Source organism: Zootoca vivipara, chromosome 4, assembly GCF_965207765.1.
Source record: "Zootoca vivipara chromosome 4, rZooViv2.hap1.1, whole genome shotgun sequence".
Classification (NCBI taxonomy): Eukaryota; Metazoa; Chordata; class Lepidosauria; order Squamata; family Lacertidae; genus Zootoca; species Zootoca vivipara.
Window position 1 is genome coordinate 29,700,506 of NC_142587.1, and position 22,226 is coordinate 29,722,731.

At 42.7% G+C, this 22,226-nt stretch overlaps 1 protein-coding gene across 2 annotated transcripts; it reads right to left on the minus strand.

Annotated features, from left to right (window-relative positions):
- Positions 1-9,141: 9,141 nt before the first annotated feature.
- On the minus strand, positions 9,142-21,879 carry PDCL3 (phosducin like 3). 2 transcript variants are annotated; one of them, XM_035115404.2, is made up of 7 exons: positions 21,725-21,879; positions 19,019-19,151; positions 16,960-17,050; positions 13,983-14,126; positions 12,597-12,805; positions 11,044-11,230; positions 9,142-10,941 (listed from the first exon to the last, which is right to left on the minus strand). In XM_035115404.2, exons 1-6 carry the CDS (start codon positions 21,728-21,730, stop codon positions 11,085-11,087), a joined length of 729 nt encoding a protein of 242 aa, XP_034971295.1. In that variant the 5' UTR covers positions 21,731-21,879; the 3' UTR covers positions 9,142-10,941; positions 11,044-11,084. The 2 variants fall into 2 exon arrangements, with proteins under 2 accessions (XP_034971295.1, XP_034971294.1); XM_035115403.2 differs by having other exon boundaries at positions 9,142-11,230.
- Between the last annotated feature and the right edge of the window lie 347 nt (positions 21,880-22,226).

Genomic DNA, 22,226 nt, shown 5'->3' on the forward strand with positions numbered 1-22,226 from the left:
AGTTTTTTTAGGGGGACGGTTGGCAGTGATGTGCTAGCAAAACTGTGACAGGCTGGAAAAAGGAGACAGAGAGCATGGCTGGTTTCTGTTTTGGATCTAAGGCCATTGGGTCTATGGGAGAAGCAAGAGACTCTCTTGGAGTATAATGCTGGGAACCTCTCCACTGTAGACTCAGGTTGTACTGTCTATACTGTAAACCGTATATCAAAAAGGCACCACAGTCTCCACTGTGCCTCATTTCCAAAAGGAAACACAAATCCTGGGTAAGCACCTGTAACCCCTGGAATTTTGCACTGCTGTGGAGATTGGGGTGGGGCATGTAACAATACCCTCTATTCCAAATCAATCATCAGACCAAAGTAAAGGCAAACCACTCAATCCTGGGCATAAAACCAAGGGGGAAAGTTGAATTTAAGGCTCATTATAGTGCTCAGATATCTGTAGTGTACAAGATGCTTCTCAGCACAGAGAGAATCTGTTTTGTACTTTTGTTTCTTCTAACAAGGAAACATCTGTGACTGGCTTCTCAAACGGCATTTGAAATAAATTAAGCTACATGTCAAGGAGAGAGAACTCCCACTGAAATAAATGTGCACCTAGATAATGTGTTCATTCCTTAGTGCGCAAACTGCTTACCCACTGAAAAATATATATAAAGCAATCCTGTTTTCAGTGCTCATGTTTCCTCTCCTTTCCCCAATTAGTTGTTTTTCTTACAACGCTATCCATTTCTTACAATCTGACTCATAGGTCTGGAGGTTTATGGTGTCCCTTGTTAGCAGTCTTCCATGGCACCTTCAAAGCTAACCAATTCAGCTACAGTCCTGTACCAGCTTTATTCAGGGAGCAATCCCCGTGGAGCTTACTTCTGAGTAATTTATGGTTATCATTGCATGAAACCCACACTAAAAATTGGCTGCCACCTCCCCCCATGATCTAGTAGCCCTGCCAGTTCTAGTGGGCACCAATTGGCCTCAAAAGCTAGGAGTAGCCTGGGCCTGCTCATGTAACTCTAAAAAATAATTGAGATTTGCTAAAGGAAAAAAACAAAGGCAAAATCAAACTGATTTTATAATTATGGGAGATTAGTTTCAAAAGTTTTTTTATTTTTCGGCCACTTCTCTGTATGCTTTGCTACAAGTCTTGAACCTAATCGCAACAAATGGAGGGTTAGGAGAATCCCCAGAGCAGATTTGGTGGGGTGCACAGGGAAGGAGACAGAGTGGACGTCCTGTTGCACTCATACAATGACTTCATTGAATACAGCCTGCTTCTGTGCACTGCCCTGAGAGTTCTAGCATAGCAGTATAGCTCAGTCAGGACAGCATGAGACTCTTAACCCCAGGGTCATGGGTTCAAGCCCCTTTGAGGGGGGAAAATCCTGCACTGCAAGGTTTTGGAAAAGATGACCCCCGTGGCCCCTTCTATGATATATAAACATAGTAAAGTCAGTACAAGAAGATTCTAAAGGAGCTTTCTAAAAGTTTATGAGGCATATGAAAATTGAGACACCATCTGCCTGTCTAGTGAAATATGTCAGTGCAGATAATATGAGGTGTAAATTAGTTTACTGTTCCTTGGATACTAAAAAAGAAGGAAGTCAGAACATAGTCAATTATAGTTCAGTGCAACATTAGAACAAAGTGGCCATAAAAGAACATTTACAGAGCTATGCATGACTGCATGCAGCTGAGAATTCAGACTGAAGCATCCGTGTTGAAAGAACTCAGAAAATGTAAGGTAGAATCAAGACATTTCTTGTCTGCTTCTTTTGTATGATCATGAGATCAGGTTATTTCATGACCTCAGCAATGACGTGGGTGATGTTTTGGCACAGCTGTTTTCCAGTCCGCTCTGGTACCATATGTAATTGGAACACCATGGGGGGGAACAAAAAAAAGTATTGTTGCACCTTAAAGGGTAACAAATTTATTAGGGCCTAAGGCTTTGTGGAAAGGGATGTGGGTGGCGCTGTGGGTTAAACCACAGAGCCTAGGGCTTGCTGATCAGAAGGTCGGCGGTTCGAATCCCTGCGATGGGGTGAACTCCTGTTGCTTGGTCCCAGCTCCTGCCAACCTAGCAGTTCGAAAGCACATCAAAGTGCAAGTAGATAAACAGGTACCGCTACAGCGGGAAGGTAAACGGCATTTCCGTGTGCTGCTCTGGTTCGCCAGAAGCGGCTTTGTCATGCTGGCCACATGACCTGGAAGCTGTACGCCGGCTCCCTCGGCCAATAACGCGAGATGAGCGCCGCAACCCCAGAGTTGGTCACGACTGGACCTAATAGTCAGGGGTCCCTTTACCTTTTAAGGCTTTGTGGGCAGAGTTCCACTTCATCAGATGCATGTTTTTGCTGTGGTGGTAGTCAAACATGGCTGCTACTCTGGGAATTGTTACATCTGAGAGGAGCTTATGAAGCAACTGCTTCCTATGCCAGCAATGCCCTTTCCCTGGAGTTGACAAGATAAGTATAGGAAGTAACCACTGTGTTTCCCCATTGCATAAAACACCAGAGTGATGTGGGCATTTGCCATTTAATATACCGTAAGAAGTTGCTATAGGTAGCTGACATATACACAGTCTTGAGTTCCATGCATAACCGACAGGATTCATTTTGTGAACAGTTCTGTTTAGCTGCCTGCATTCCACAGTTCACAGAGCATTAGGTAACCCATTTGACAGCTTCTTCATTTCATACAGGTACCATTCTTCAAGCAAAGTTTCTTCTTCTTCTCTTTTTGTTCAGTGTGAATGTCTGTTAAATTACTTCTCTTGGATTGCCCGATGTTCAAAGGAGAAATAAATTCTTAACAACATATTGAGTAAATCCTTCTGACATAGTTTCCACATTTCTGCTGAAGACAAGAACATATTTCTACAAAGTAGGTCAGGAACTCCAGGGAGACATTGTCGCTGCCTTTGATTTTTCTACCTTGAAGTTCAAAGAGCATGAGTAAGTTCATTGAAAAAGGAAGTGCAGAATTATTTGAAGGCTAGGCTACCGTGTCACATACTGAAGATTTCAATGGCATTTTAGTAATGAAGCATAGAGTGTGGGGGTTGCTATATAATTTTGATCCTGTAGCTATTAAAGCTTGGGCATCCTTTTTATCATTAGCACTTAATGTTTCCTATTGAGGTTAGTGCTTGCACACAACCTACACCTCATATAAGCTATCGGCATCCTTATCTCGAAACGTCACACTGAAGATGTATTTTATGCAGGTAGGTTATGGTGCTGTACACCTTGCATCGAAGCAGTCAATGAGACAAGGGCCACCTCTCATGTAGGTTACATTTCACCACATTCCTGAAAGCCTATGTTCCTTAAGCTGCCATACTCCAGGGGTTCTTAAGCTCCCACCAGCCTTTTGTAGATGGTTTCTAATTCTTCTCAGAGGACTTGGAAGCAGCCCTCACAGGCATAGCTGAGAAAGACAGGTTTGGAGCAGCTTAGACACCCTGTCTCTCAGGCCTGATCAGCCTATACATGTATCATACATACTGGTAGTATGTTCCATTCAGTAACTTATGAAGATGGTTGAAACATATTTATTCATACTTTTTTTAAAAAAAAATATCTGTCCTTCCACCAAGGAACTGAAAGTGGCATAAATGGTTGCCCCTCCCGTTGTCTTCACGAAAACTTTATGAACCTTGCAAAGTAAGTTAGGCTGACAGAGAATTACTTATCAAAGTCATCTAGTAAACCTCGTTACTGTCCAAACGGAAATCTGTATCCACATTTCCACACTCATAAGCCCAATGTTTAAGACACTTAACCACATTTGCCGTAGAATCAAAATAGCATTGCCAGAGGTTTTTTTTTAGTTAATCCACCAGTGTTATGCTGACTAAGAAAATCCAAAGGGGAGCTCTGCAATACACTGTAAGGAGCACAATATATTACAGTAAGTCCACATTGTCAAGACCTAAATGAGCAATTCCCCTGGTGAATAGCATATGTATCTCAGAGTGCCTTTTCACCAAAGATGGGCTGCTTAATTCCTAGGATCTATAATTTAAATGCAGCAAATGCACTTGTTAAGAATATATATAACTTGGACCCTGCCCCACATCAACAAAAGCACATAGGGCACAAGTTGTTATTATTATTATGGTTTATTATTTATTAAATTTTGGTATCCCACCCTTCCTCTGAAAGCAGCCCATGGTGGCAAACATTTCTATAATAAACATCATTCTGTATCTTTTAAATTACAGTTGTCATTTTTTAAGTGATAATAAGAGAGTTTCATCTTTTTTGAAAGCCACTTTCATGCTTTTCTACAATCACCTGGCATATAAATTTCATTAAATTAAATTATAAATAAAACAATGAAACATTTTCAAGCATTCTAAAAACGGCACAAATTGCATAGGAAAGGCGTCTTAAGAGCCCTTTTTTAATGTCGTATCTGAAAACCACCTATGCTATTCAAGCCAGTTTCACTATCATGACTTCCCTCAAATAACCCTTGAAACTGAAACATTTGAGATCAACTCATAATTATTTATCATCTGTAATCCCCCAGTAAGTTGTCAGGGACAAAAAAAAAACTTTTGACAGTTGAAGGGCTTAGGTTTGAAGGATACATGGACCCTAAACACTATCCTGTTATATATCATGACCTTTGATTTCCAGTGCCACTCAAATCCTGCTTTCTGACCTATATTCCAAGGCAAGCTAGATGTGATGTGCGTGATTTGTGATTAGGATCTCCTATGGCTTTTGTTTTGCTAATTAGGAGTCCACCGGGGTTGAGCTGGGTGTTCTGGAACAAGTGCTTAAGCCTGTCCTCCATTGCCCTTCCCAGATGTAAATAAATCCTGAAGCTGCTATTAGCTGGGTGCTGGTAGTACAGCTTCTATGACTGCCTCTCCTTGCTCCACCAAAGCAAATAACAGCTTCAGGGCCTGGGAAAGGGTAACACTTGAACTGGGATCCTTTTGGCTCTTCGCTGTTGCTTAGCTACTATATTATGCCTACGATGCTGAAGCCCTGATAATTTAAAAGTACCCTGCTGCTGCATCTGTCTGAAATGTTGCAGCAATATTCCCCCCACTGATTTGCCATTCAGATACTGAGACGCAAGCTGTCTACCTTGCAAATCCACTAACCTATCTACCCAGTAGTTTGCTGACACTGCAAGGGGCAATGTCACGACAAATATCAGTGTTCTCTAAAGCCCCAACAACTACAACGTGCATCATGAAGGAGACAAAATTGTTCCACTCCACCATCTTCTATACTGAAGAAGCAACAACTGGAAAACCAGACACACAGCTTAAGATAACTCATATTGCACAGATGTAAACATCCAGTAATAACAGTGGGCTCTGTGGGCAACAGTGACATCTTCTGGGTATAACTAAACTCTGCTGTGTTTGTGTGTTGCATTGATGAAGGCATGAGACACATACGTGCAATGTTCATAGCAATGCTTATGCGGGATAGGAGAACATTTTAATGTGTCTTTTCACAAATACACACAATTTTAAGGAAAAGCTGCCCGGGCATTTTCCCATTATGAAACGGAAACTGGATATGAGGGTAAATTAAGTTGTTAAAATGTAAACAGCATTTTAAATGAGACTAGCAAGTAACTTCATACTTGCTCATTAATAAGCATAGATAACATGATTTATATATTGCTGTTTTATTGTTTTATACTGATTTATTGGGGAGGGCTGTGTGTTTCCATTTTATATGCTGCTCTTTAATACAAAGTTGTAAGGTATATAAATGTTTTAAAATAAATAAACGGTTAGCAACTTGGGAGCTCCAGATACACCCCCCAAAAGTTAGATTCATTTCTTGGGCACCTGGTTGCTGAGATTTAATTTTTTAAAAAATAATAATAAAACTTAAACAAAGAAAAAGGAATCCAGTTTATCTGTTTTAAAATCCATATCTGCTTCAGACAGCAAAATGTCTTGAGCCTGGCTCTGTCAATGGCTGCTTTTTATCCTTGTGATTTTTTGAACTTACATGAAGGAAATAATTAACCCCTGACACAATTAGCATTTAAATTATGCTTTTATAACAAATATAGGCACATGTCCTTTGTGTTTGTAGAAGGGGGCGGTTATTGGTTTGTTTTGTTCTTGTTTTTATTATGTATTTTGTGTTTTTGTATTTTTATGCTGTGAACTTCAGATGAAGGGCAGTACTGTATACAGATTTAAATAATAACAGTAATAATAATACAACTAGCATTCTTCAACTGACTGATTTATAAAATGTATTTACAAAATTGCCCTGCCTGAAAAAGTGAAGGAAAATAGAAATGGCCAGAATCCTCTTCCATGAATATATTCTTTTTTTTTTTAATGTGGTCATCCTGTTGCAGTGAATTCCCTGCATTAATCAGCAGTTAAAAGTAGCATATGCTCATAGCATATGCTGCTTTTTACCACCACAATATCATATTGCAAGAGGCTTTCCTTTGTCCAGTGGTATTTGCACCTAAACATACTGTGAGGGATTTCAATTTGGCTTCATTGTTTTAACCTGCCTAGATCTCCAGGGAGCTTTTAATTGAATATTAAAAAAAGAGATTATCAGTGTCGTCAATTACAGTTAACTCACCATTTGTCCCGAAGTATTTACTGATTTGTATTTCGTCTTGATTTTTGGCCGAGGGATGATGTCTTCACCCCCTTGTTCACATGATGTTTATAAGCAGCGAGCCTTTTAAGTAGAATCATAGGGCGCCCCCCCATCTATACTGTACATTTAAGGCAGTATCAGGATTCATCCCACAAAGTATCCTGGAATCTGCAGTTTGTTAAGGGTGCTGAGAGTTGCCAAGAGTGGTTTTAGTTCCCAGGGAACTCTGGAAATTGTAGCTCTGTGAGGGAAATGGAGGCCTCCTAACTCTCAGCACCCTTAACAAACTACAGTTCCCACAATTCTTTGCAGGAAGCCATGACTGTTTAAAGTGGTATAATGCTGCTTTAGTTGCAGATGGGGCCATGGGAGTTGGTCAGGACCGTAAAGGTCACACAGTTCAACCCACTGCAGGAAATAAACTACAGTGGCAGCCCTGACAGATATCTAACCAACCTCTAGTTAAACACCTCCAATGAAGGAGAGTTCACCAACTTCTGAGGCAGACTGTTCCACTGTTAAACAGCTCAGGCTGACAAAGGTGTTCAATCAAAATCCCCTCTTTTTCATTTTGTACCCATTGACTCAGGCAATGTAACTTTGAAGAGGTCATTGATGACAGCAAATCAAAGTTAAGTTCCATCCAGGGCTTTTTTTTTATAGCTCAGCTCCGACACCTCTCAGGTACAGTAGGTGTCATTGCCATTCTAAGAGAACAAGGGGGAAGTTCATGGTGAGCCCCAGCACCTCTTTTTCTAGAAAAATAGCACTGGTTCCATCCCTTTCAGTGGAAGATGGTATAAGCCTATTATTCACCTGTCTTCATTAATATCAGGAGCAGGCATCCCCAAACATCGGCCCGCCAGATGTTTTGGACTACAATTCCCATCATCCCTGACCACTGGTCCTGTTAGCTAGGGATCATGGGAGTTGTAGGCCAAAACATCTGGAGGGCCGCAGTTTGGGGATGCCTGATCAGGACTCTCAAAGATCCTTAATGTGGGTTTTGCGTCCCAATTATCTCATTGACACCCGGCATTAAAAACAGCCCTGCTAGTTCAGACATAAAGGTCTATCAAGTCAGCACCCTGCTTCATGCAAAGGCTAGTCAGCAGCTTCCAGAACATCAAAAAAAGGACATGAAAGCAGTAACCCTGCTGTGCCCCCAATCTGGTATTCAGGGGCTATACTGAGGCTCTGAACATTTTGCTAATCATAACCAAGCCATTGAGGGGACTCTTCTTCATAGATTTGCCTTAATCCCTGCCATCACTGCAAATTTGTGACAGTGAATTATAAAAAATAACTAGGCATTGTGTGGAGAAGCATTTTCCTCAGAATGTCCCATAAAATATGGCTCTCACCAGCACCCATATTGCTAGGGTTGCCAGACTCAATAGAGGACAGGACTTCTGTGCCTTTAATTGCCCCGCTCTCTTTTGAGCCTGGAAACCTTAAAGAGAAACCAGCAGACCCTTTGTTTAATTTCCAAGCAAAGGGTCTGCTGGTTTCTCTTTAAGGTTTCCAAACTCAAAAGAGAGCAGGGCAATTAAAGGCACAGAAGTCCTGTCCTCTATTGAGTCTGGCAACCCTACATATTGCACTGCATCACTGTAAAGGTAAGCTTGTGGTAGATTCACATTTCTAATGTTACAGGACAGTGATGGGGAGCCTGAAGCCTGGGGGCAAAATGTGACACACACCCCAGCCTTCTCTACTGGCCCTCCAGACCCTCCCCAGGACACAGCTATTACTGACTGTACTTTGCACCCACCTCCTTGAGTTTTTTTTTGCCTGGCTGGAATGTATCCTCAAACTCCGATGATACCTCTTGCTTGTCTCGATTGGTGTATGTATAGAAACTACTCTACAACACAATGCTAAAATTTATGGTACATTAGTTGCTCTGCTCAGTTCTAGCCCAGTCTGCCACTATGTTGCCCCTAGGTGGCTTCCCAGAAGGGAATGCGGCCCACGGGCTGCAAAGGTTTCCCTACTTTTGTTATAAGACATTTCCACCTGGTAACAAATGTGAACCATATTGATTTGCAAGGACTCATTAAAACACACACACAAACCCAACAAGCAAGTTTTTCCTTTGTGTGCTTCTAAAGCTTCCACTGTGCCATGACGTTAAAATGATCTCTCATTAGCCGCGTCCTGCAGATATCTCATTTTTACTAAAAGCCTTTGATTAGCATGAGAGAAATGGAGCGCAAGACAGGAAATTGCTCTTGCACGGGTGTAGGAGTAAAGAAGCAGGAAGAAGAGATATGTATTCCAGCCTTCTCTAACTGCCCATTTCTATGGCTTCTCACATAGGCTCCTTTCAGAATGCAACCTCTCCTAGGCTTCTTAAACCAAATAGTTCATCTTTGTTCTCCACAGTCATGTTATATCCTTATGGTTGATGATGATATTTTTATGTTTTTATTATAAGCCACCCGGAGAACATTGTTATTGGTCAGTGTTTAATACAGTACTATTAAGAAATATTAAGTTCATCTGAGACAGGAAATGACAGGAAATCAATTTTAAAAATGCTTTATTCAGTGATGTAAAATACTTGCACATGCAAAATAATTATGTGAAGGCCCAAATTTAATATTATACACAATTGCATGGAATACAGGAGAAATGGTACCAAAGTGTTGTGTGTTTTTTAAATGCCACTACTTGTTGAAAAGTGCACATGAATTTAAATGGTCACTGTAATGCGTCCCCAACACCTCCTCCAGCTGTCAGAGGTCAGGATCCAATGGGCTTAAATTACAGGAAGAAAAAATCTGGTTGAGCATAAGAATTTATTGATAGGGAGAACAGTTGTACAATGGAATCGATTGCCTGGGGAAGGTGGCGAGTTTGCCCTTCCTGGGCCTCTTCAAGCATAGGCAGAAGAACAATCTGATAAGGATGTTCAAAGTTTCCTACAGGGAGTTGGGCAAGATGGTCTACAAGACTTCCTCCAACCAAATGGTTCTACCGGTATGACATGAGGGCTCAATCCTTCTATACATATTTGCAGATAAAAACTAGCTATTTCAACATGTACGTACCTATGGCAGTGTGTATATATCCAATTTCAAAATGTTACGTGAAAAGTCACTCTTAAAAGAGTTGAGGAAGGCTCAAATAATTTGACATAACATTTTGCAGAGCTCTTTATTAGAGTAGTAGTATAGTATAGTACAGTATTATAGTACCGGTATGTCAGGCTATAGGTGAATACTCCCTCACATGAGAAAAGCTTTCCTGCACATGGAAAGCTAGCATGTCAGGAAAGAGGGTGTTTTATCTTTCTATGAGCAGTTTCTTGTTTTAAATGTCAAGCAATTTTGCAATAGGAAACATGTTGGACCAGATGACCTCCAGAGTCCCCTGCAATCTCTAAAACTATGATTCTATGCCGATTCCCCACTTCCAGTCTAAAATGGCACAGTCCAAATGGTCTTTCTGCATGTTCGGATTGGATATTTACTCAATAAAATATCCAGAAGCCTGAAGATTGACTGCATTCTACTGCATCGTTTTTATTACAACTTTTATGGGCAACAAAAAATATTTATAGCGGCCGTCATTTACCTACTTTCAATACAAGACTGAATAGCACTTCTTCATGGAGGGGCAGGGGGTGGTAGAAAGATGCTCAGCCACTAAAGATGCAGTATATACTGTACACATTTACTTGGGAGTAAGTTCTACTGAGCATGGAGGGGGGACTTGCCTCTGAGAAAACAGATATGCAATTGCACTACCGTAGTTTTACCAAAATCGAGAACATTGGGTGCGGGACAAATTGAACTGTTTAAAAGTGTCCTTCTGTTACATTTCAAGAACAGAATAGAACACACTGCATCTCCATGAGACAGTCAAAAAAACTTTCAGAGTTTTTAAAGATTTTAAGTAAATATACAAATATTCTCACTGTAATTCTGAGATCTTGGCAGCAATATTAGCCTTCCACGGTAGAATAAAATATGCACAATGTTCCACACTGCCCTTTAAAAATTAATCATGTATTTTTATTTGAGAATCAAGAATTGCATTATAGCCGTTCCCCAACAATAATGGAGTTGTTGGCCTTTGTCAAAAGCATAGAAATGACCAAGCACTCTCTGTGCTTAAAATGACTCTGGTACAGAGGAGAGAGTTGTCACCCAACAGAGGAAAGAGCAAGCAAACACCCAGAGGGCAAATGTACTGTTGGTAGTTATGTCCACAGTAGGGAATGTCCACAACAAGCGCCTGATTCATCAGGAAGCCTTTTCAATTTCCTCCAATTTACTGCTCGGCAAGCCTCCACATAACCACGACTTCTTTAGTAAAATCTAAAAAGCAAAAGCAAAAACCCGTCAGTGGTATTTATGGGGCTGCAATCACATGCACTCTTTACATGGAAGTCAAGTCCCACTGAATGCAGTCAGACTAACTTCAGAGTACTCAGGCATAGAACTGAGCTTCACACGAGGCCCTAGTCATCTTCTGGGTCACTTTCTTCCCTCCTTGCTGGAACAGAGCACTTGATGGAAGTCATCAGCTGGTCCTGGATCTGCTTCCTGGGGTTCTCCTCCAGGTCTGTCTTGATGGCACCCGACTCAGAAATCTTCCACTCCAATTCTAAAACGCAAGAGGGAAGAATGACACACGGCAGTGACTTATAAGCTGGAACAAAGAAAAGCGTCGCTGTGTTCCTGCTCTTCGGGACGTACGCTTCCCATCTGCTGTTTTCAAATTTGCTTTTACTACAATGCTAAGTTCCACACGAGCTCTATGAAGAAAATGGAAATACATTAATTGCCTCAAAACTCCAGCATGTTCTCCGACAGACAAAAGCAAGGTCATCTTTATAACTGTTGTCAGGAGAGACAGAAGCAGCTGTTAATGTTTCTTCTGCTGTTTTAAAGAGAGATTTAAGAAACAAAAAGCAAGAATGCATACATACTGCTCCCCATTACTTCCTGCTTGTTTTCTTTACTACCCAAACCCAGAAACACTTCCCACCTATCAGCAGGCCTTTATTACATGGGCTCAAATTGGCTTAAACCCCAGAAGTTGGAAGAAAGTCAATACTTCAAGTTAATCAGATGTCTCACTGTTAACTGTGATGGCAATCTAACAAGCCAGCCTCAATTATGTTAGGCAGAAAGAACAAAAAGGAAGGGGAGTGGGGAGGAAATTAATGTGATTCTGTTACGCAAGTTGACTTGTTCCACAGAGTCAGGGACAAGAATCCACAGAGACTGTGGCTTGCAGAGCTTGGTTGTGAGGCGGAGATAGAACCAAATTTTAGTGGACAATGTTCAGCGGTGTCTCAATCAGATATGTTTTTATTGTATTTCTTTATAGGATGTCTTACCCACTTTTACCATAAGGCCCCATGGAAGGTTACAATTATAGCTGGGTACATAGGATAAATCTTTTATCTTATGAGTCGTCTTTGCTGCCTTTGTATTCTTAATAGTTTTTCTACATACTTTGCAAAGTGCTTCGAGCATCAATTTAGTACCAAAAAGCAACCTATTAATGTGTTAAACACATAAAAAGGATCAGCTGCCAATCAATGCGACAGTTACATGGGTTGCTTCCATTTGGGCCCTTTGTCAAGGTCTAAGGGACCCAGGTGGCGCTGTGGGTTAAACCACTGAGCCTAGGGCTTGCTGATCAGAAGGTCGGCGGTTCGAATCCCTGCGACGGGGTGAGCTCCCATTGCTTGGTCCCAGCTCCTACCAACCTATCAGTTTGAAAGCACGTCAAAATGCAAAGAGATAAATAGAAACCGCTACAGCGGGAAGGTAAACGGCGTTTCCATGTGCTGCTCTGGTTCGCCAGAAGCAGCTTTGTCATGCTGGCCACATGACTTGGAAGCTGTACGCCGGCTCCCTCAGCCAATAATGCGAGATGAGCGCCGCAACCCCAGAGTCAGTCACGATTGGACCTAATGGTCAGGGGTCCCTTTACCTTTACTTTAGAGGAAGCTACTTACCATCACTTGTCAGGTTCATGCCTCCAAACACCAGGGGTCCAATAAATTGGGCCTTGATGTCCCCTTCAAGGTAGACGAAGATTGTGGGGAGGTTTCTATCTGGATAGTTGGGTATGCAGGTTGTCGAAATGGCTTTGACGAACTTGACGTCTGGGAACTTCCTTGCAAGTCCGTTTAAGTGTTGATTTATCAAGGCACAAAGGGGAATACTTTATTTTTAAAAAAGGAAAAGGGGAAGAAATCCATTAAAGAGCCATGGTTTTTTTCCCCTTTTATTTGTTTTCTTAGCACTTACGCTGCAAAAAACCAAATAAAAATGCCCATTTCTAGAATAAGTAACCTGATAGGAACATACGATATTTAGCCTTGCAAATGTGTTCTCTCACACAAAGGAGCGAATGCATCTTTTAAAACGGAGGCTGCTGTGACACATACAGTGGTACCTCTACTTATGAATTTAATGCGTTCCGAAAGCACATTCGTAAGTCGAAAATATTTGTAAGTCAAATCCCATAGGAATGCATTGGGAGAAAAAATTCGCAAGTAGAAGCAACCCTATCTAAAAATTCGTAAGTAGAAAAAATCCTATCTGAACCGCATCCAAGATGGCGGACAGAGCTCCATTCGTAAGTAGAGTTATTCGTAAGTAGAGGTACCACTGTAAATTTTTATTGTATTTTTATGTCATCATTTCTCCAAGGAAGTCAGGTTTGTATCCACGCTTTCCACTCTCCTAGTTTATCCTCACCACAACCCAGAGTGGTAGGTTATATTGAGAGAGAATTACTGGCCCAAGGTCACCTAGTGATCTTCTTGGCTGAGTGGGGATTTCAATTCATGTCTCCAATCACTACACCACTACGCCATACTGGTTCTCAGATCTATGCCTACCATTGCAAAGAGAGATTTCCCACAACCTTTAAAATGTTTTCCCATTCCAATACAGGCACCCCCAATTTGCTTGGTGGTTGCGTTCCGGGTCATCGCACGTGACAGCGGAAAATACATGTCCATTACGGCCCTGCCCTGCAATGCTCCCTTTTCCTGCCACTTCTTGGTTTGCAGCCATGGGCATGTGCTTTGAACGCTTGCAAAATGGTTGTACACAACTACCCTCCTTCCTGATTAAATTGCTAGAACAATGAAGCAAATCAATTCCTGATGATGTCACTGAACTGTAGTTGGGTGACTTTGTGTTTTAAAAATTCCTTTCATTTGCACAACAGATATCAATGTCAGGGTTCTGAAAGCGCTCGTCTGCTGCAGCATATTTCGTTGGCTAAAACACAAAATGCAAGATCACCAGTTTGGGGGCAGTTTCATAAGACCAAAGCTGCTACAGAAAAAAACTGTGCAAACAGCAGTCATCTTGAAATGCTTGCTTACCCTTGCTTGTACAAGTGTAGTATCACCCATATATCCTTGCCAGCTTTGGTAATTTCTTGGACGTAATCCTGTCCCGAGATCTCTAAAACGTGTCCAAATTTATTCTTTGCTTGCAAGGCTTTCAATTCAGCTAGCCTTTGCTGCCTACACCATGGGGGGAAAATGAGAAAAGGAAACATACAGATGGATTTGAGACCAGAGATATAGCACTGAGTGTTTAAGGCACTTCACAATTGTTATCTCAGTAAACCATGGTTTACTTTTATCCTCCCCTATCCCACACAAGATAAAGGAATGCCTAAGGCTTCCTGCACAGCTCCTCCATTACAGAAGACAGAACTAGCGTCAGGTCCTAGTTTCACAACTCATGTCTCACTACAACCACTATGCTGTGTGAGGTTCCCCCCCCCCCACTCCATCAAAAGGGAAGGAGGTGAGAAGTTGACACAAAAAAGGGCTTGGTGACTGGTTTTGAAATGAGCCAAAAAGTAAGTAGCAAGGACAGTTGTAATTGGTGAAAAAAGAACCTTCAAAGGGGCTGAGGTGGAAAACCCAACTGGCAGTTTTGTGCTGGAGGCACAACAAATCTCTTAGCTCCCATGCAGCTGTCTCTCTTTCACACACTAACATAGGATTATACTGTAACTACACCCACACTGTCACCAATGCTGATCCCCAGCAACCCAGAGACCACAGCTGTTTGGAAAACCATTGCTGTAAATGTAAGAGCACAGGAAGTGGCACTGTACCATATTAACTCAGTACTGTCTACTCTAGGAACGGGGAACTTCATACTCTTGGGCTACATGTAGCCCTCCAAACACCTGTATCTGGCCCTCAAGACTCTCCCCAGTCCTAAAAGACCTACACTGGCTCCCAGTATGTTTCCGAGCACAATTCAAAGCATTGGTGCTGACCTTTCAAGCCCTAAATGGCATTGGCCCTATATACCTGAAGGAGCATTTCCATCCCCATCATTCAGCCCAGATACTGAGGTCGAGCTCCAAGGGCCTTCAGGTGGTTCCCTCATTGAGAGAAGTGAGGTTACAGGGAACCAGGCAGAGGGCCTTCTCAGTAGTGGCACCCGCCCTGTGGAACGCCCTCCCGTCAGATGTCAAAGAGTTAAATAATTATATGACCTTCCATAAATTTATAAAGACGGCTTTGTTCTTTTATATTCTGGTTGACATGTGTCCTTGAGCAGTGTTAATACCTCTTGTTCAGGCATCCCCAAACTGTGGCCCTCCAGATGTTTTGGCCTACAACTCCCATGATCCCTAGCTAGCAGGACCAGCGGTCAGGGAAGATGGGAATTGTAGTCCAAAACATCTGGAGGGCCGAAGTTTGGGGATGCCTGGTCTTGTTCAATGGGACAGACTCCAAAGTTAAGTATACATAGCATTGCAGCCTTAGTTGCAGAGCCCAGGCTGGAATCTATGCTGGTGGAGCCAAAAGATTTAGGAATTCACCTGCCCGGCTGCTGTCTTAATAACACTGACTTGTAAGCAAATCCCACTGAATGAAACTTGCATCCAATGAAGCATAAGACTGCAGTGCCAAAACTTTTTTTTTTTATTTCTATAAAGGATCACATCTCAGTTGCAAATTATGAAATCCAGTTTCCAAGCTCCTGATGAATAGAGGAAGGATTAGTGGAGTTAGTGGGATCATCATTGAATGTCAATATTACACTGTTCTATTGATTTACAGACTGAAAAAGCAGGTGAGAGAGAGCAGAGAAACCACAACAGTATTGACAAACCTACAACACTAAGCAGTTGCTAAAAACTGGGCACTTATCATTTCTAACTAAGCACAATATTAGTTTTGCAGATGTTGATTGCTAGAGGTGTACATAATGATCTTTAGAACTGAATTTGCAAGGTCAGATGTTTTAAAGAATACATTTTAGAAGCAGCATTTAACACAGTAAACACTAATAACCTGAATGTGAGGGTGTTGTTGCGGCTACTCCTGAGTAAAGACGCCCAAGTCTGCTCTGTCTTTAAAAGTTTTATTGTGCATAGTATTTACAGTGCGGAGATAGCAGAAAACATGACCTCTCAGTCACTCGCAGAATCTGGGAGTGGACGTTTCCGGCTACGGGACCAGCATAAGAGTTTGGGCACCCCAAAACGCCTCCTCCCGACCTTATGTTTGGTGGTGCGCCTTAATTCAGGCGCCGGAAGGGGCTGTCTGTTCCCCTCCACCTCTTGGTCCTGGCGGCGCAAGGGCTCTCCTACATATCTGAGCCCTGACACCTCCGTCCCGCTCACTTCCTGATTCCCCTCACCTGACCCACTGCTGCTGCTCTCCCTGGGCGAAGTGCTAGTCAGCAAGAGGGAAGGAGGCTCCCTATACAGAGATCCCCCAACACCTGAGTTCTAAGATAACCCTAAATACAGAGAGATGAGAAGTTATTAAACAAATCCTATTGCCACTGTGAATATGCTGTCTAAACTTTTAACCTTTGATCCTCCAGGCAGAATTTGCGTCCTCTTATTTTTTGTGATAACCCTTTCAGTTACTGTTTTTTAGAGGGCTACCAAGAGGCGGCCTGATTTGGCTAAAACTGGAGGAAAACCAGGGGGTGGGTCTTGTAGATTTCATTAATTCTCTTATCTATTGCAGGGGTCAATACATCCTAGCTGGCCTTCCTGGCCAGCTCAACCTGTTTTTGCCCATCTTTTTCAACTGGGGAGGAGGATGAGCCATTGCAGGGAGAGAGATGGGGGCTCCCACCCATTCTGCTGAGCCACAGACCTGAAGAAAACAGCAAAATGTCACATGGCTTTTCAAGTGTCTTAGAGGTTCAATGCAGTGTCTCCTATTCTCCTCAAGTCAGCATGGCATCAGGGAGAGTTCTCATAATGCTCCAGGCTTGGGGTTCTCCCCAACTACCTGTTCTCACTGGAACAAAAAAAAATGTACACACCAGTGCTTAGCTGGCAAACATGTTTGTGGGTCTTGCTCTAACCTGTACATTTCCATAGCACGTTCATCTTCCTCACTGAATTCATCTTCATTTTCTTCAAGTTCTTCCAGGGTCATGTCTTCATATGTTTTCACTGTTTGTAAGAAATGCAAGATCATCAGTATGGCACAAAATAAAAGCCAACCATTATTGGAGCTTTGAATGGGTAAAGAAGGTTGGTAACAGTCTTAGAAATGTTTTTATATGTTTTTGTTGTTTACCTACTTTATCATTGTGTTTGCTGCCCTGGGCAATATAAATTTAATAAATAACAACAACAGAATCTCTTTAAACATGCAAATAATTAATTTCCAAATGAGAGATTTTGGGAATTAAGAACCAATTAAAGTATTACTGTATATGGCAAGGAGTATGTACATCATATATGCCGAGATAAACATTCTGCACAATAAAACCAAGGTATAAATTTGCTAGATGCTACAAAAGAGAAGTGAATTCCATCTTAAATCCAGGTCCTCGCGAAATCCAGGATTCCAGGCACTACACTATCTCAGCAACTCTGCTTCCATAACTTACATCCTGGGAGTTATCATTTGTTACAAGGCTTCCACTCCCGCTGAGTAAGCTCTTATTTTAGGCAGCTATCATCAGTTCGCTTTCTAAATGACGTGAAATATGGAAGGCAATTAGTCCAAACCAAGGGATGCACTCTTGTCCAATGAAATATTTTCTAACTATCAAAAGAGCACCCCACAGGGTCAAAGAAATCTCTCCAAAGAAAAGCATTTTCTTTACCAAGGCACTTCAGAGCTATCACGCTAATTCCCACAAACAATCCTGCAGGCGCATAAGATGATGTGGCGGGGGGGGGGGAACCTTCCAGAGAATGAGGGGGTTGCATTCCTTATAGAACAGCATTGTGAACCCAGCCAGCTGGACGGGGTATATGTAATAAAATCATCAAATCATCATCAACAAAAATAGGTGAGCAGCAGAATACATCCCTGCCATGCAGTTTCTACATCCCCCCCATATACACATCTAGGCAGTTCAAGGATTCATCCCAAAAGCACTTGAGGAGGGGGTGAATCAGATCCAATGAGGGTTGTGGCCTGCGAAGAGAGCAGGGCCGTCTTGAGCAGATCACGCGCCCTGGTGCTGAGGGGCGGAGATCGCTCCGCCGCCCGCCCCGCCCTCGCAGGGCGCAATTGTTTGCCGCGCGGCGCCCTCCTTGCCAGGCCGGCGCCCAGCTTACCAGCCCCCCGCCATGGTGCACTGCGCCACCGGGGGTCTACGAAGAGCCGGCCCTGGAAGAGAGAGCATGGCCTGAGAAGGCAGGGCTTGAAGGAGATTCTGAAAGGCTGGGCAGAGAGATATGAAGGTTTACATCTGCCCCCTAGGTCTTAGGTTCTGTGCCCCTGATGTGAAGCATTGCAATGCAGGTCCAGTTTTAGATCACCCCATTAGAGTTGTCAAGAGAAATTTATCCATCTATATTTTTAAGTCTCTATTCAAGATTCTATCCCAGTTTGCACACGTTGCATCCCACAGTGATCATTGGTGGGTCCTGCAGAAAAATATACTTCTGACTGTGCTGAAAAAATAAAAAAGCTGTAATTTACAATAATTTAAACTGATTTACAATGATACAAAAGTGCAACAAAAAGCGCACGAACAATTCACTTTCTACCTCTGCTAGGGTCGTAGTCGATCAATGAACAAGAAATCTGGATCCAGACACTGTTTCAATTGTCCTTCCCTGTGGGATTAAAAACCTAATGCCCACCGGGGTTGTAAGGATTTCACCTGGGAGTCCCCCAAAGCAACCTTTATGATTTCCCAGAAGCCCTGGAGGTTCTATATGTCTCTTTGAGTGTCCTCATAGCTCAATATGATGCTCTTGTAAGGACTAATCTCAATATTTTTCAAGGTCACAGAGGGGGCGAGGAAGCACCAAACTACTTTCTCGAAGGCTACCCATACCTCAAAATGCAATGAATGCACAATGAGGCCTTTGTCTGCTCTGTATAGGTTGATACATTCTGGTGACAAGGCAAGGTGGATTACAGAAGCATCACATTAAATCAACTAAAGGGCTTACCAACAGATTTTTGCTGGATTATCTGCAGCTCCCTTTCCTCTTCAGCTTGTTCTTGCTCTTTCAGCTTTTCTTTCGGAGGAAGGATGCCTTTTTTACGCAAGATGTCATTCCACTCTGTGTCCGCATTAGGATCCTAAAGCACATAAAATTGTCAGAGCCCAAACTTACAACCAGTGGGGTTTTTTGTGCTGGCACCCACCAGTTGTTGTAAACTCATGTGAGTAGCAGCCCACCAGTAGGGCTGAGCAATATATTAATATATTGCCCCAAACTGGTTTGAAGTCCATATTGTGATATTGGTTTCATAGTTTTAGACCTGGCAATATAATTTGAATCGTGGAGTGTGCGCGCGCATGCGAGCTATGAGAAAATCACAATGTGGCAAAGCCAACGTGTGAAGCAGCCAGCCTTTACACAGCCATCCTTATTTCAGACATTGTGACATATCAGTATATCACAATGTTTAGCTGGTAATCTATTGCAATGTTGAAAACTAGATATTGGCCAGGCCTACCAACCTGTTTGGAGTACTGTCACATCTTTTTTTTTTTGCTGCCCGTTGCAGCCATCTTGTGTTGGTATCCACAATTGTTTTATCAAGATATGAATGCCAGCCCCTCATTCTTTACCCCCCAAAAGCACTGCTTACAACTGTCATTCATACCTCAAACACCTTGACTATCGAAACCTAAGTTTGGCACTGAACAAACTTAACCCTTCAGTTGTTCTGGACTGCAACTCTCACCAGTCCTAGCCAGCACGGCCAATGGTTAGGGAGTTATAGTCCACAACAGTGGTTCCCAACAGGTGGTCTGGGGACCCCCAGGGGTCCGCGAGCTATGCCAGAGGGGTCCGCAAGATGCTATTAGAATAAAAAATATATTAAATATATTTCGTATGATAACAGATTTTTTGTTTTGGCCGCTTCCTGCATGAGCAGAGTCTAGCGCAAAACTAGAATTAGATAGAGGCAGTAGTTCTGCTGCATGCCGTTAGGTGGCGCTTTACAAACACTACTGTTTTGCAAAGAGGCAGCGCGCGCATTCTACTAACGCTCACCTCCCCAAGATGCTTTGCGCGCGTCGGCTTCATTTGTGCGCTACTGCGCAGGTACCCTGTCTTCTCCATTCCCCTCCCTCCTCCCTGGCGTGCGCTGCCTCTTTGCAAAACAGTAGTGTTTGTAAACAAAGCAAGCATTTTCTTCCATGTGTTTCATGAAAAACAAATATAGGAATCGGCTCGACATGCGGTCGGATTTCAGAGTGAAAGTTTCAAGTTTGGAACCTAATATTTCAGAAATAATGGACTCAAAGGACAGATTTAACTTATCTCATTAAGAACTGAAAATTAAAACTAACTGTATACTGATGGAGTACTCTGTTGTAACTGTAAAAAATGTATAAATATAAAATATAAAAAGACTCTTAATTTGGCTCTCACTTTTTAATTTTAGGATTAGGAATTAATGGGGGTCCTTGTCACAATAGCGGCTCGATGAGGGGTCCTCGAGAAAATTTTGTTGGGAACCCCTGGTCCACAACATCTGGGGCCATGCTGGTCACTGGCTTTCTTTTAGGATTCCAACAAACAGTATACAAAACGTATTCTACATAAGTTTGCAGGCTTCAATCCAATGTGTATATATGTGGGAAGAAGTATCACTGAAATCAGTGGCCTTTTTTTCTGAGTAAACATTTATGATTCATCTCAGTTCTACTTTCCAGTAGAAAAAAAAGGCCCGAGCTCCTTAAATAAAACAAATACATACTGGAAAAAGCAAGTAAAGTTTTGGATTTCATACACGTATGCAGGACTACAAAAAAAAACTAGTGTCCAGAGGGATTAGTCTGTTGAAACAAAAACGGAAAAGAACAAAGAGCATTATGCCATTAAAAAAAACCTATTATGGCATAAGCAGTTTGTGGACTAAAATCGACATCATCAGGCACATGAAGCAATATCCGGAGTTGCTTGTATAAATAGACATGGGATTGGTGTGTGTTGTAAACAGTGAGGGCAGAGGGAAATGAAATGTACCAACTGTGACCATTATATTAACAGTGGCCATTCACAAAGAACGTGTAAGTGATGTCACGGTTATCCTACCACTGGAAAGCAGGGCTGCTACACATCGCTCACGCTCAATTAGCAGTCACAGTGGCTAGCAGCCTGCCAACTTTACTCTCCCCTATCCCATACAACATGACAGTTTATTTTTTCAGTGCTAAGTGCAGTTAGTCATTTGCGGAGAATTTTTTATTTTTTAAGAACTCAGAAGCAATTCCAGCTTCCCCACCTCCTGTGTTTGAAAGAACACCCGCCCCGCCCCCCTCCGTTTCTTCTCCTGCAACCAGCAAATGCAAGGCAGCCTGGAGCGCATGCTCGCGAAAAGAAGAAAGCCGAAGGGATCGGGGAGGGGGGGCGGACCGGACACGGAGGCCTTTCCTTCCCCGACAGGAAGAACCACTGCGTGTCATCTTTGCAACCGAACACATGGGAAGCAGAAAGCGAGCTGATCTTCCGGGTTTCAGCTACCGTGGGCAGGGATCTTTCCTGGACCTGCCCAGACCACTCGCGTCCCCAGCCCCGTTTCCCCTTCTCCAGATAAAGCGATCCCATATTACGCAGTGGGGTCTCCCGGCAGGTGCGCGCCTGTGTGCGTTCCCTTCCCCTACCGAAGGGAGGATACAGCTCAGAGTAGCTCACCTGCATGTCTGGGGAGCGGGGTGTCCCAACTTTTGCTGCTGGTGCTGTTGCTAATTGAGGCAGGTCCTCCTTAGGCGCTCCACGTGGATCCCGGGGGTCGCTGAGTCGGCCGCCTCCAAAAGCGCACAAGCTCGTGTTACACGCCCAGCTGACGCGTCTGCCCCCTTCCCGAGTTGCCCGTATTAGGACTGATCCGGGCACTTTCTCCTGCTGGTCGGAGGAAGGAGCAGCGAAAGGCTCTCGGAGGAGGCGGGGTGCCGAGAATGATGGGTGACGGGAAGGAAATCAGTAGCAAGGGAACGCCCACGTTTCCTTGGGCTCTGGAAACTCAGCGCGTGTTTTTTTGTTGTCACCACATTTGCTGGTTGCGCTTGTAATAATAATAATAATAATAATAATAATAATAATAATAATAATAATAATAATAATATGCTTTTTTAAAAGGAGATCTGTTATAATAGTATCACCATGGACATTTGAATAGGGTTATAGGAATTCTAAG

Coding starts and splice junctions, on each gene's coding strand:
- PDCL3 (XM_035115404.2), bottom strand. Junction 17,051..19,018: donor AATCCAGCAAAAATCTGTTG/GTAAGCCCTTTA, acceptor TCTTACAAACAG/TGAAAACATATGAAGACATG. Junction 12,806..13,982: donor CTACACTTGTACAAGCAAGG/GTAAGCAAGCAT, acceptor TTAAAAATAAAG/TATTCCCCTTTGTGCCTTGA.